Raw genomic sequence first — 16124 nt, forward strand, 5'->3', positions numbered from 1 at the left:
TGTAAATTATGGAGTGTGGTCTATCTGTAAAGTGTCTTGAGATAACTCTTGTTATGAATTGATACTATAAATAAAATTTAATTGAATTGAATTGAATCAAGTATGTGTGAACCTATTGTTATAGCAACAGTAGATAATGTTACATATTTACATTTTTTTTAATATAAGTTATATAATAATCTTGTTTTTTTTCTCTTGTTGTAAAATGGGCATGCATTTGATGTGACAGCAGCGAGGAACAACACAACCTCACTACATAGTTTACATCACACCAACACTGTTCACCTGTACATCTTATCCCCCCCTCCTAAAAATCCTGAGTTTGCATATTTTTAAATATAGAAGAAATAAGACACAAATACTTAGATCAAGTATTGCATTACAGTTTATTGTTGTAGTTGTCATTTTTTGCGCTCTCTGCAGGGTTACAGCTTAAAGGTAATACAGACTGAGGGTACAAGCTACGCCGTAGTACATGCATGATGCAGTCACACTGTGAGGACGTCCTACTCCTCCCCTGAACACACGGTACTGGGGTAGTTTCCCTCTCAGAGACACAGATCTACAGCTGTCTCGCTGTCAAGACACACACACACACACACACATACACGCACACATACACACACCTGATCGACAAACAAACCATTAGAAAAGTATGTACAGTTACAGTAGATGAATGTTCAACATATGAGTGTGATTATAAAAGGCAATTCTTAAGGCAGAAATATCTTAAGGAGGAAGATGAGGAATGTGATGAAGAATAAATCATAAAGGCATTACATTAAGACTTATAGTGTGTGTTGCAATAATGTTATTTTTTGCTGCCTGTATAATTAATAGGGTTTCCCATTAGAATCAATGGGAGACGTGAACGTAAAAACATTATGTCTACAGCGATTATGAGCGATCCTTTTGCCCCATAGTCCCCAAAATTATATAATTGGTGCCACTTTTTACGGAACCTTCTGTTTCTGTCTCGGGACCCAACTCTCGCAAGATCGTGAATGCCCTAACAATACTAATCTCTGTGATCCTAAGTATGTCCTTTAGCTGTGTATCCAGGTATCCAACGTTAGCGAAAGAAGGTATGAATACATTATTCAAATATTACTTTTCATTCATCCACATGACGTTCATGACACGTTCAAATGAGGCCACGCCCTTTTAGGAGACAGGAAGTGTGTACAGTTTAATATTGCCGCTGTTTAAAATACGCTATATTTAGTATAAAGGATCTTTGATATGTGTAATAATCTCTACACAACACAAATACAAGTCAGGAAGTTAATGTAAAGAAAAGTAAAGTAGTTAATATGTACTATTTGTTTATTTGCAATGCAAAGGTAATTTTAAAAATGCTAAAATATGTAGATTTTTCATGTAAATTATTTAAAGGTAAGATCCTCCACATGGTACTGCAAGTATTAATGTTCTATACCCGTTTCTCTGCACATCTGAGTTATTGAAGTCAGTTGCAGATGAACATGAACGTATGGTTAAGAAATGTGCTTTAAAGGCCCTACAAAAAAAATAATATATATATCTATATATGTATATTTATAAATATATTTTTTTATGGATTTCTTACGATCAGTGACAGTAACTTTTGTCAAAGTTAGAATAATTTGGGTTATTTTTAAGCGATTTCTGTGGTTTTTTGTTTTGCTTAAGCTTCTCTCACTTGTTAAAGTGGGCGGGGCTCGGTTGGACGCTGATGATGGCCTGTAGTTCCTTGCACCAATCAGGGTTTAGCAATGTTTAAACTGACAGTTATGGGGGTGTTTGCTTATAGGAGCAATTCTCAGATTTGACACAAAGATTAGAGAAGATTATTAGAGGAGGAGAAGTCTGTGAAGACTATTCTAACCCCAACCGGTCGTCAGACACCGCCTACCAAGAGCCTGGGTCTGACCAAGGTTTCTGCCTAAAAGGAAGTTTTTCCTCGCCACTGTCGCACTGTTGCTTGCTCTGGAGGAGACTACTAGAACTGTTGGGTCCTTGTAAATTCTGGAGTGTGGTCTATCTGTATAGTGTCTTGAGATAACTCTTGTTATGAATTGATACTATAAATAAAATTGAATTGAATTGAATTGAATTGTGAAGACAGTTGTAAAATGTCTTCTGTGACTCGGGAGGGAGCTCCCTGATGATGTCATCAGGGTTATTTTGGACAGATCTTAGATTCTTGTAGATTTAGAAAGTTGTGGGTATTTACCAGTCAGGAATGTTTTAACAAAAGTGGAGTTGCATCATGGGAAATGTTGTTTAAGCTTGACCCATATAGGGACTAATGGACACAGAGACACACACACAGAAAGGATACGCTATATCAGCCTCTGCAACTTCTACTTGCCAGAGCACTTTCACTTTCAATGCTAATTGAGTCCTGAATATTCATTTTGAGATATCAAGATGTGAAACCACGTTCTCAGAGGCTTTAATAAGCACGGCTTAGCCCAGGATGACTCATAATTTTGTGGCATGACAACTGCAAACCTACATCGGGGGACATTACTTTTCTTTGGGTGACATAGATCAGAAAGATGTTATTATTTGGCACTAAATCCGCGGGAAAACAGATTTTTATGAAGAAAAAAAACAGCAAAAAACGATGTAAGGAAAAAAACAAACACATGCATGCTTTCAAGTGTGCTTAGCAAAGGGGACAGTGGTGGAAAGTCTCATTGAGCATCATCAGCAAAATAAAAAGTCAAAATTAAAAGCAGAGGGTGACTTCTTTGAACAATCATTTACTGTAAACAAATGTGGAAAATACTAAAATAAAGCCCATACAAAATGTACAGTTTAATATTCCATATTGAGTGTCAGGACTGTACAATATGATCCCTCTGCCGGCCTGGTGTCGCCCGCAGTGCCAAGGTCTGAGGAAGTCCTTCTGTCTTGTGCTTATTGATTTGAATGTGAGTTGGGATAACTAGACGCCATTTGTCATCTCAACAGTTCTTCGCACCTCCACTCAAAAGTCTGTGGCCAGAGATTGAAGGATTATCTATGATATGGTGTAAAAAAAAAAAAAAATAGATTGGCAGATCTAAAGTATGCTGAGGTGTAAAGGAGCTGTACACGATGCTCAGGACACGGCAACAAAAACCACACCGTCCATCTGATTGAAGTATACGTTCACAGTTCATTTCCAATGTTGAGACTTTATAATTGTGCCTTTGTAGCTGAAAAGAGCCAGAGAGCTAGATGAGTGAGAGTTCTAGATCTCCTTGATTGTTCGCTCAGATGGCCGGTACTCCTCCCTCCCTTTAGGGGAGTAGAAGGACTGGGTCTTGCGTTTTAGGCGAGCTCTCTTGGTGGCCAGGGACAGGCTGTGCTTCCCGGATGCGATAATGTCAGAGATGAACTTCTTGCAGTCTACACACACCTCCATGCTGGCCCAGTCCTCTGTCAGCTCGGAGGGGAGCTCCAGTTCTTCATGAGACTTTAGAGAGCCGTGCTTTGAAAGCCTACATGGAAGGAGGACAGCATCAGAAGACGTTATGTAATATTATTATTTCTGTTGATTTTGTTTCAGTTTGGTTGATTTTGAACAATTGTTTAAACCTCCAACAAGTTTTAAGCTAAAGACCCCTAAACTGAAAGAGATATCAATTCATCCATTACATATACACACATACTGTATATATACATATATACGTGTATATATAGAAGATATATTGTGTATATATACATACACATTATATACAGTATATACAGTGTATAAATAGATATATACACTGCATATATATGCACACAGTATATATATACTGTATATATATATATATATATATATATATATATGCTTGACCAAACTGGTGAAATGTGATAAATGTCATTTTGTCATGAAGGTAACGTTAGTGATGCTAAGATCCATTTTCTGTAAGTGTTTTCTGCATTTTGTGATTACGAGCACACATGTTTTCAGTTTTTTGTTTTATGATTTGCCGCATTTTTGGAACTTTTTTAATGTTGTATTTTACAGTGTGTGTTTTGATCTTATTGGGGCCACTGTACCAATATATCACACAAACTCTTTACAATAGAGTTTGCATTACAGAAGGAAATAGCATTCCCTCTTACTTGGATATGGTCTTGTGGATGCTGTGGCGCCTCGGGCTTCCGGAGGATTTTTCCGACTTTGCAGCAGCAGCTGCTGCTCCAGAGGCTTTTCCAGCTCCCTTAGATGCCCCTGTTGTTTCTACTTTCAATTTGGGAGACTCCGTGGCCCTTCCTGTTGCTGACGGCCCCGCCCCCGCCCCCGGGCCAGGCCCCGACCCTGGCCCTCCGACCACTGAGAGTCCCTGTCCTACGGCAGCCATGCCAGTCACCCTCTCCCTGGGGAGAGTGTTGGTTGAGCCAATGGAGTAGATGGGCAAACTGGAATAAGGTTTGGATGGCAACCGCATCTGTAAGAAAGAGAAACCATGAATGTGATGGAGAAGGAGCATAATGATTACTGAGAAAGAATACTGATGAAAATTTTAGGATTTATATATATTTTTTATTAAACGCCATGTCCTCACTTCACAACTCAGAGGTAAGGTGTTTAGATTATTTTGGTGCCATTTTGAAAGCAAGGACTACGAATCTTTTGTCAAACTACTCCAATAACTGGGTTGGGTATCACCAATCTTTGTCCTGAATTGATATGATTCTGATTCACAAGGTCCCGATTCGATTACATTTCCTATTTGATTCGATCAATCAATTAGGTCAGGGAAATTTGAGTTACAATATGAATTTTTCTTGGATATAAAGGAGATTCTCAGAGAGCTTATGCTATAAATTACACAAGCAAGAAGCAACCCTTAAATGATTTTTTTTATAATCCACCAAGTTACATGACAGATGCATCCATGGTGAATAGGAATAAATTAAGATCAATTCTGGATGTTATTAAAGATGCCCTGCCACACAAAACCGTTTTAATTGCATTTTTTGAAATATGTTAGCTTCATATGTGTGTGTGTTATTTTGTAAATGTGAAAATGAACTGCTACCTCCTCTGTCAGCTCTAGCCACTGAAAAGAAATAAGAGGAGAAATCAGACCAAGATCTGATGTCATGTTGCCTGAGCTCATTACTATTCATGAGCTTGCCCAGTTGCAGTGCGTAAAGGATACTGTTAGCCAATCAGAGTCAAGCAGCTTAGCTCATTGAATATGAATGAGAACTGGCCCAAATGGAGTCTTCCTGTGGGCTTTCTATACCACGCTAGAATGGCTCAAAACATGGTAACCAAGGCATTTTTATTCTAGAAAATATGTTACAGAGTCCATGGTAGAACTTCAGACATTACCACAAAGTAATGAAGTACGTGTGGCGGGGCACCTTTAATCGATATCAGATCACACAAGCAAAGTTTTGATTGGAGAATTAATTATTTTTAAGCCAGCCCTATTAAATAAACATCTTGAAACATTGTAATGATACCAAATATATCTTTGACAGCTATCAGCAATACAATGTGATTGATTGCAATAATGTTTTAACTGATCTCCAAGCATGGATCTTCAACAGGGGGTCCGGGACCCCTAAGGGGTCCTCAGAGTCAATGCAGGGGGACCTTCAAATTATTGTTAAGTCTTTCTCAAAATATAAAGTCCTAAAATGAATCTAACATATTATATGCAAATATAGGTAAGGTAGCCTCTAATGTATGTTCAACATTTAAACATGGTTTATAAAATCATGCAAACAATTCCTAGGCTATTTGAATAGCTTATTATTCTATGCAAAAAAGGTATGTATAAAGGCTTTAGTCTGACCTACATGTTATTGTGGGCCCAATTTAATATGCAACTTTATTTTATACAACATATGTAGTAGTAGGGGATGCTTTAAGTTAAGGGTTCATGCTGCAGGGCAGCTGATCTGACTAACCTTTTTGCAGCACTGTGCACACACAGGCCTGCAAGGAGAAAAGAGAGAGCAAACAGGTGAAGGGATGAATGGAAAAAAGTCACACAGTGACAAAAGTCACAGTTTTCAATTTTAAGGACAACATAATCATGTGAGGTGGTTTACTTTTTGCAAAACTGACAGACGTAGGACCAGGTGAAAAAGGAAAACCTTTTGGTTCGACAACAGAAGCAAAGCTGCAAAAAAAAGAGATATAGACCACGTTAGAATAAAAAGAAATCACATTTGACCAAATGTATGAAGTTGGAAGTCAGAAGAAAGATATACGGCATGTGCATTTTCCCTTATAGTGAGATCGAGAAAAGTACAGCCCAACTCATTCATAAAGGGTGTGTATCAACGCATTATGTAATAACAACGCATCATGTAATAACAACGCATTATGTAATAACAATGCATTATATAACAATCTACCGCATTTCGCAAAACCCCCCGAATTTTGTAAGACCCGTTGCCTTATGTAATTTTTATTTTTGTTAATAACATATTGTGTTCAGGTTTTTCTTACAAAATGGGGCAGATTATTACATAATGCGGGTGTTATTACATAATGAAGTGAATTTATTTATTTATTTGAAAGGGACAATTTCCTGTCTTAGCAGTACCAGAGTTAGCTAAAAGCTAATATTCATCTGAAGTCCCTAGGCAGGAAACAGAGAATAACATCTCCATTAGTCTACATGAATGTATATTACATTTTGACATTTTATAACATGATGCGTTAGATTAATAGATAGAATACACGTTATTGTCCCAGAGGGGAAATGTGTCTTGGACATAGTGCTACAATCTGTTGCTTCACAACATACAGTACACATATAACAGAAAAAACATTAAAATCAACATAAAATAAAATCAACATAAACATGAGATCAACACAACAGAGAGACATACATGACAGCACAGACAACTGTAATAATTAAAGTGCAAAGTGCGAAAAGTGCTGGTGTATTTATTACACGCATCATTTTTTTTACGTCACATGACACAGGCAAAGTTACCTTTCCCTTCTTCATAGCATTGTAGATGTCTTTGTACTGCTGGAACTTCTCCAGCTCGGCCTTAACCAGCACCTGTCTGATGTGCATCACCTCCTCCACCGTCAGAGACAGACACTCCACAGGGAAACAGAACTCCTCCTATTAGAACAACACACACACACAAACACACACACACACACAGTGAGTGACTCTGGCCACAGCAGATCCAACACACAGGGCTCAGTGTCAGTGCAGCTTGTGTGGGTCCAGAGACCAGACTACCACATTTGGGTGACATTGTTCCATGAAGAAAAAGGCAGATTTAGAGAGGACTCATGATGCGTAAACAACTGGAGTGATCGGAAGACGAGATTGCATCAGCAATCCTAGGCGGGACAATGATTGTCTTAAAGGCCCACTCCAACGTGATTAGATTTATTTCCCCCATTTCATATTATCTGTATTTACTGTATCCATGTGAAACATTTATTCACTTTGTGTAATAAAAAGAGGACAAATGAAAGCCTTAGCTGTACAGATTTAGTTTCGTTTGGTGGACTATGACTGGTGGAAGCATTGTGCTATAGTTAATGTGACTTAATGTGACATATAGTGAGAATTCAACCTGTGGTGAGCCATTGGTGCATCAAAAAGAAAAAGGACCTAGCAACCTACAACCTAAATCTTAGTATGTGTAAAGTCCCCTGTAAAATAGGTTCGTTTTGAGAGGTGGGATAACTTGGAGGATTAGGAAGACAGCTTTTTTGTGTCTGTATCACATTCTCCCTGGTAGCAGACTTACGTAACTTTTTAAATAACCACAGTCCCAATCCAGTCTGCATGTGCTGCTCGAGTGTGTAAAAAGTATCTCTCTGGTGCTCATCACTTGGGGGATCCTAATAGTTTAACCCTTGTGTTTTCTTTCCATCAACCATGAACTTGTTGTCCTTCCAAGACATTTTTTTTTGCTTTTTTTAAAACAATTTGGTCACTTACAATCGGGTTCAAAAGTTTGGGCACCCCAGGTAAAACTTTGTCTTAGCGTGCATAAAAGGTGCTAAAAGGCATCAAATGACAGATTAGACATTTGTATAATATGTCAGAAAAAGTTAGTATATATTTCCATCATTTCCACTTTCAAAATAACAGAAAACAAAAAAATGGCGTGCATGCCCAAACTTTTGTAGACACCATTTTTTTCTTTGAGTCGGTTTGTGACACTGAACCAGAGGCATCAGAATAACTCAAACAGATCTTATAGCTATAGTGCCACAAATACACCAAAATATGAATGCCAAAATAGAAATGTTATCATAAATGCATCCCACCATCAGCAAAAAAAATCATTTGTTCAAAATGAAATTAAATGACTTTCAGCTGAAGCTAACTATCTGGTTTGAGTGTTAAAATGTTATACAAAGCAGGGAAATGTATGATTAATACCTAAATGATTGTTATATATATACTTTATATTAGTGCTGTCAAACGATTAAAATATTTAATTGCGATTAATTGCATTAACGTCCCAGTTAACTCGCTCTTTATCGCAATTAATCGCACATCTTGACCTATTCTAATTGTCCCTTGATTTCTTTTTGTCCCATCATTTTTTCTCATTTTAAGGCTCTTATCCACGCAGAAAAGTGCATTGGCTTGCTTTGTGCAAGTGTTTTTTTATTTAAAACAACATTGGCACACGTCAGTAGACATACTGTAGATATATATGTATACTGTAGATATACTGTAGTGTTCAATTTCACACTAGGATTATCACGTGGAGCAAATAATCTCTCACATAATGTAACACTCAGTATCAATAAAAGGGTGAAAAGAATACTGGGCGGGGGGGGGGGGGGGGATTGGCATCAGCTGTTTGCTTGGCCATCAGGTGGTATTTCAGATTGGACGTGCTGCCATGATAGCTCAGTTCACAACAACCAAACACAAAGATCACTTTGGTCTCGTCAAAGGAACATTTGGAAACTTTTAAAAAGGAAACTTTCCATCCAGAATCTTATCGGCGTCCATATTGGCGTCTTGCGCTCGCCCTCTACTCAAAACGTAACGTTACTACTCTTTGGGCGGCTCGCAAGCCCAGACGACGTATGTGCGGTGTGCCTGTTGTTTTGTTTCCGGTTTGCTAGGCCAAAAACAACGTTAATCTCACGATAAAAAATTGATGCCGTTAAAATGGTTTCACGTTAAAACCGTTTAACTGACAGCACTAATATTTATATGTATACAGTATATATTAGCTGTACGATCACACCTCAGATAAGAACAGTCTGTAATGGCAGCAGCCTGCTCTATAGCTCAATGATGTCTAATGAAACAGGAAGTGTTAGGAGAGGATGGGCAGCTACAGTTATTACGCCAGGACGGGCTGAGGGAGACTGGCAAACCTTGGCCGACTCTCTTCCTGTGACGTAAACGCCCCTGCACAGAGCAAAAACGGCCTTCATCAAGCCCAACACAAACGCCTCAATAGGGTGGGAGCTCTGCAAATGGTGAAGGGTGGAGGAAGAAGGGCCGAGGAGGAGGAGGAGGAGGGGTATCCAGGGACGATAGGATGCTATCATCCCCACCTGAATGAAAAAAGGTTCCTGCAGTTTGATGAAGTCACATGCAAGCATTCACAGTAGATTTGGTGATAGAAAAAAAGGAGAGGATAGATATCCGACACACGTCACGCAAATAAAAGGGTTACATTTTAAAATAAGGGTACTTGAATCATCGTGAATGAATTAATTCATGTAGTACTTCATGAACTATCAGTAATGTAAAAGGATTAATAGTATTTCATGAATGACTTAATGCAGGAACATCATGTTAATTAATGCATCAATTAAGGTATTTCAGTCATTATGATTTCTGGTTTATTAATAATGTTTATGTCTTCTACATTGGTAAATCTGTAGTCAAAGTGACAGGCTGACCTGGTCCATCTTTAAAGCTTTAGTGTGTAGTTCCTGTCGCCCCCGTGAGGAATCCCTTAGTAATGACCACACCTCTGTTGTTGCAGCCACATGACACAAACCTTCCCTCCTCCACACAGTTGCTAGTAGCCAAGGAGGACACGGAGGATTCAAAAAACATGATGGACTCTTCAGAAGAATTGTCTTCACTTGAGTTTCTGCGTGCGATAGTTGCCGGACGACACCATGTCTAAAGACAGCCAGAGAGAGTTGTGTAGAGCTGATAGTCGTCATTATTTTTGTATCAACTCATTTCGCAATGCCTTGAATGTAACGGACATTTTTTTAATATAAAAAAGTTCTGCACTAAAGCTTTAACATGAATAAGATATGATTAATGGTGGAATATGCAATCGTCTTTGTGACCCACTCAAAGTCAGACCGTCTATTTAGGCATCTCTTTTTTTTTAAATAACAAATGCAGATTAAATAATAATTTTGGACCTTTCAGGTGTACAGACAGTAAGGATTTTTATTTATTTATTTATTTTTATTTTACCTTTATTTAACCAGAAAAAAAACCTCATTGAGATTAAAAATCTCTTTTCCAAGAGTGTCCTGGCCAAGATAAGCAGCAGCACAAACAACAAGGTTGCAGACATATAACAAATAACATATATCATGAACATAAAACATAAAACACTTTATGCTGTTAATAAATAATGAGTAACTAGGTCATAAAATATCTAAATTTCAACAATAGTGAATAACAACAAGGATCGTCAGAATAATCAATCATAACATCTACAGCCATTGTGTTCAGCCTCCATGTCATTTAAAAGTACTTTAAAAGCAGCCAGTGAAACCATCTCCTGAAGATTCAGGACAATTTGCAGCTGATTCCATGCATAGGGGGCCGCGTACTTAAACGCCCCTTTTCCTAATTCAGTCCGGACTTGAGGGACAGATAACAGTAATGAATCACCAGAACGAAGACAAGAAATAATAAGGATAAGTGCTTAGGCTTTACAGTTTGCCTTATATTGTTAATAAAGCAACTATAAAAATGCATTTGCAGTATAGTGAGTTTCTTGTAAATTTAGTGACTTTAGTTTCATTTTACCAACACATTTCTTAATTTATTTTAGAAATTATTTTTTGGGCTTTTCCACCTTTAATTTTCAACTGGACAGCTAGATTTAGAAGGGGGAAGACATGCAGGAAATCGTCACAGATTGATTCAAACCGTCAACCTCTGCATCTCAAAGTACATGTGCCAGCCGCACTTCTTTAATTCTTAATAGATTTAATTTTACACCACCATTAATCATATTCCTATTTATCGATTTGCTAAAGATGGATCAGGTAAGCACCTTTATTTGAAGGGCCACAAATATGATGAACTAATGAGGAAGTAATGTTTAGTTCATCATCATTTCAACACTATAATTCATCAGTACAGTATATATGTACACTGATTGCATGAAGTCATGCATGAATTCATGATAATTCATGGACCCTTATTATAAAGTGGGACCTTCCCTTAGAGAGAGAGGGTAAGAGAGATGACAGTGAGCGTGTCATGTGTCAGGAGTTTGCAGGTTTGGATCCAAGGAGGTAACAGGGAGCGTTTGAATTATTCAATGACCTACAATACATTTACAATGCAAGCAAGCAGGCGATAATTCAAAAATCAGAAAACAGGGAAACCCCAGGAACATGAGTAAAAAAGAGCACTAGGAACAAACACACAAATAAGATTCATAGACTAAATACATAGGTTAATGAGGGATGTAACAAGAAACAGGGGGCGTAAGGTCAGATGTACAGGTGAAAGACATTAGGGAGTAATTATACTCAATAGGAACCAAAGCTAGACAAAGACACGTGAAGCTGAACACTACAACGTGATACAGGAAACGATCTGCCGGAGATTTGCAGGAAACCTGTACATTTTTCTACCCTGCTTCCGTTATAAATCGGGGGACCAATCACAAACTGGCTTATCCATCGGCGCTCTATTGCCGTGATGACATGATGATGATAGATGGCGGCCAACAAAGCGCAGAAGACCTGTTTTAAAAAATTTCAAAGGCAAGTTTTCTCTGAAAACAGAACAGAAACTTGCCCTGGAACAATTCCTATAAAAGAAGGATGCCTTACTACCAGCCGGCTCTGCAAAGTACGTCACCCAGATCGTTGGTCTGATTGGTTGAAGGACTATCCAATCGCGTACAAAGTCATTTGAACTATGACTATCTAGCCTCATGTGCAAAAAAATACAGAGCAGACTTCCCAGACCAAAGGATTGACTGGTGATAGCCAGAGTAATGCATACATACATAAGGATGAATCTAGGAAAACAGAGAAAAGAACATGGGTAAAACATAACCATGGACAAGGAACCACAACACAGAGACATGGAGTGAAGGGACAGAATGGAGAGAGCAATACAGAAACTGGAAACTGAGAACAAATGACAGGGAAACAGCAAGCAATCAACACAAAGGAATTAAGGAATTAATTAACCAAATAAAACAGGGAAGCGCAAAAATGAAAACCACAACGGCGACAGAGTGGTTAGTTTCAGTCCCTTCTCATTTGCCTTTGGCATGCCTATTGTCCATTCCTCCGACTTTTTGTCTCCCTTTTTAAGTGACTGGTGAGGATGTTAATGAATTGCTCCTGCTGTATTAACCCCCAAAACGTTGTGCGGAATAAGGTCCATTTCATCTACTGTGTGTGATAAGATGTCGGACTCACCAGAGACTTGGAGCTCTTTTTGGAGGGTGGCTGAAACAGACGGACGTTGGTCGGGGTTTCCTTCTCGATGGAGTGTCTCCTCTGGGGGGTTTGACGCCTCTCTGGCTGGGGTGTAGAAGAGATGGGCAGGAACATGGGGGGCGCTGGTGTTTGTAGAGGAAAAAGAGGCAAAAGAGAGAAAAGGAGGCATCTTAACTGGTCGAGTATAGGCTTATTTGTTCATAAAAGGCTCAAAAACGTCTTGGGTTACGTTTGTAACCCTTGTTCCCCGAGATAGGGGAACGAGACACTGCGTCGGTTACGACACTATGGGAAACGCCTCTAGCGTGACATAGTGTCGTAACCGACGCAGTTCGAGTTCCCCTCGAAGGGGAACATCTCAGGTTACGTATGTAACCCTTGTTCCCCGAGATAGGGGAACGAGACACTCAACGGTTACAACACTATGTCACGCTAGAGGCGTTTCCCATAGTTTCGTAACCGACGCAGTTTGAGTTACCTTCGAAGGAGAACCTCTGAAACTAACTATCAAATCTCCAAGAAAACATGGCTGGTGAAGGCTGTGAGATTAAAACTCATTGATTACTGTCAGTGTGTGGTTTAGCTGAGGCGTTGTAGAAATAATTCCTGACTCACTTTTCTTTCCCAGAGCACTCTCTGGGGACGTATCATCCATCACAGAGGTCGCCACGCTGGAGCTGCTGGCTGATCTGCGCCCGACAGTCTCATCCTGAATGTATGGAACACATAAACACCTTAACCATGATTTTGCGCTGCACTAGCCAGATGTCCCTTCTTCAAAAATCCATCCCGCACACACAAACACACACAATCATACTGACGTCAGAGTCAGAGCTGTCCAGCTCGGCGAGGCTAGGAGCCTTCAGGAGCCTTTTCCTCGGAGGGACAGACTGAGATCCAGAGGGTTCTCCCCTGGGACACGCTGATCCATTGGATAGAGACAGAGAGCTGGACGTCCTCCTGCCCATGTACGGACTAAAGTCATCTGCACAGAGCCATACACAAGATCGAGTCAGACAAAAAGGTGAAAAAGCACTCAGCATGAATCTCAAAACAATTCCTCGTATGATTCTTTGCATCCTGTGTTATTCTTTCGTTTTTTTAAGAATGTTTTTTGCATTTATTTGAGACATGAAAGGGGAGAGGGTTCGCCTGCTGCGTCGAGGAGTCAACCTCTGTATATGGACCAACTGAGTCCAACTGAATACTGCTTTTTCAGGGCCAACAATTTTTCAGGGCGATTATTAGTAGTTAATTAAACCATATACCGATATTTGTAACCAATAGGCATTTAAAGTGAAAATTAAATTTTTTTTATTCAAAATTAACATTTTGGAAGTTTCTCTACATGCTTCATAGGTCCCATGGCATGACAATTTCCCTTTATCAGGTTTTTTAACATAGAACCCCCAGCCTGTCTATTGTCCCCCAGTGGTTAGAATGGTGATAGGTGTAAGCCGAGCCTGGGTATCCTGCTCTGCCTTTGAGAAAATGAAAGCTCAGATGGGCCGATATGGAATCTTGCTCCTTATGAGGTCATAAGGGGAGAGGTTACCGCCCCTTTCTATGTTTTGCCCAACCAGAGAATTTGAACCACTAAGGTCTATATAAAAGAGACTTCAGACACAGTATTAGGGGACCACTAAGGTCTATATAAAAGAGACTTCAGATACAGTATTAGGGGACCACTAAGGTCTATATAAAAGAGACTTCAGATACAGTATTAGGGGCCACTGAGGTCTATATAAAAGAGACTTCAGAAACAGTATTAAGGGACCACTAAGGTCTATATAAAAGAGACTTCAGGCACAGTATTAGGTGACCACTAAGGTCTATGTAAAAGCATCCAAAGAGCACCATGTTATGGGACCTTTAAGCAATTATACAATGAAACTTAAACTTTAAACATAGTACAGACTCAAAAATGAATAATTAAAAACAAAAATAGCTTCCTGAAGTTTGCAGGTGTTACAGACTGCTTACAGAGCTGTAGCAGAGCCCAAGTAGAACACTTTTTAATTAATTACATTGACAGGTTATGGGTAAAACAAACCACTCATACAGATAATCTGCTAATTGCCAAATATCGGTCAGGGTTATCGGCCAGGTCGATAATTGGTCTATCCCTAGTTTTCAAATCACATCACATGTTTAATGGGAGGTGAAAAGATGCAATGAATCCTACACAGAGGACTGAGGTTTGAGATCCATCTCAAGGCTGAAGAGGTGGGGAAGGGTGAGTTAAGTTGGTCTGATGGGAGGCAGCGGAGCGGGCTGGTGTTACATACAGAGCACGGGTGTATCGTTATTTTTCAGGGGAGCTGAATCTTTGAAATGAAAGCTCATTCTGCACTGAGAGAGGAGTTGTTGTCCAAAGATAGAAACTGATGATCCACTTAACAAGATGGGGGGTGGGGGGGGGTTAGAGGGAGGAAGTGTGAGAAAAGGGGGCGTGGGAGTGCTGATAGCATCTATGGGAGCCCTGAATCATCTCACTTTTCTCCTTTTTTCTTCTGATTTGTGGGGAAATAATCCACATGAGCTAATCATCTAAGGCTACGTCTTCATTGCTACCTTTTGGTTTAAAAACAAATATCTTCTTCTACATCGCATTCCTCCTGCTCTGGCGTTTCATATCCCCTACACCTAAAACACTTCTGACCCTGTTTTGGTTTGGAATCTCTGGGGATGTGTTGCAGTACCAATGGCTGCAAATGGAGACCTTTAGAAACACCGACAATGACGCCAACGTTTGGCCGCCTAATTGGGTCCTAACGTCTCGTTCTCTGAGACTAAGCTAACATATTACCGTGGCAATTGCCAGTAATGGGCGGAGCCTACATGCTGCCAACTGTTCACCCCGGCCCGCACATGCCCAGTACAATAATGTGTCTGAGATATGGTGTTTGGGCTTGTTAGTTGAAGATTAGTTCTTCTAGTGGAGCTGAAACAACGTGTGAGCACTGAGATCTCTTTTGGCTCAAAACTTGGCTTAAAAACCAAAACGTAGCAATGTAAATGTAGAACGTAAACTAACTTTTCTACACTCTAAGGAACTACATCGCCAGGCTTTAGACTTTACTAAATACGGACAAACCAGCCAAAATGAGCCATAATGTACACTCTACCTATGTGCTGGATAGGAAATAATATAATATAAAATATTTAAACAGAGCATAGAGTATATTAGTTTACAGCCCAAGAGGCAGACAGACAAGGCCGTTGGGTTAAGGGTAAATAAGGCCTTCCAAACCACACCGGTGCTCATACTTTACCTAGTCCAGTACGGAACAAATCCTGCATACTGCGAGTTTTGCCAAGACCTAAAAGGGGACACCTCCTTTATTAGGATGGCTATTATAAGCTAATATAAGTAAATTCCACCATTTGGTATGTATGTGCTGTTAGGTCCCAATAATATATCCTGATTAATGCTGTCATTTCATTGTTATGTGGTTGAATGCAGTGGTGTAGTCTAATGTATTGCAGTGGGTATACTATATATATACTGTATAGA

At 39.5% G+C, this 16124-nt stretch overlaps 1 protein-coding gene across 7 annotated transcripts in view; it reads right to left on the bottom strand.

The window, feature by feature from the left end:
* Nucleotides 1–2421: 2421 nt before the first annotated feature.
* Nucleotides 2422–16124, bottom strand: part of LOC117946140 (protein spire homolog 1-like) — a 55295-nt gene continuing 41592 nt past the window's right edge. For 2 of the 7 annotated variants that reach the window (XM_034874024.1, XM_034874022.1), the window contains 9 exons: nucleotides 13429–13592; nucleotides 13223–13316; nucleotides 12587–12729; nucleotides 9311–9493; nucleotides 6930–7067; nucleotides 6034–6104; nucleotides 5890–5917; nucleotides 4087–4412; nucleotides 3131–3473 (listed from right to left, as the gene is read on the bottom strand). In XM_034874024.1, coding sequence (XP_034729915.1) covers nucleotides 3224–3473; nucleotides 4087–4412; nucleotides 5890–5917; nucleotides 6034–6104; nucleotides 6930–7067; nucleotides 9311–9493; nucleotides 12587–12729; nucleotides 13223–13316; nucleotides 13429–13592 — 1397 coding nt within the window. In that variant the 3' untranslated portion in view covers nucleotides 3131–3223. The other 5 variants (XM_034874023.1, XM_034874027.1, XM_034874021.1 and 2 more) reach the window with 5 other exon arrangements.

The sequence above is a fragment of the Etheostoma cragini genome, chromosome 6 (genome assembly GCF_013103735.1).
Source record: "Etheostoma cragini isolate CJK2018 chromosome 6, CSU_Ecrag_1.0, whole genome shotgun sequence".
In the NCBI taxonomy this organism is placed as follows: Eukaryota; Metazoa; Chordata; class Actinopteri; order Perciformes; family Percidae; genus Etheostoma; species Etheostoma cragini.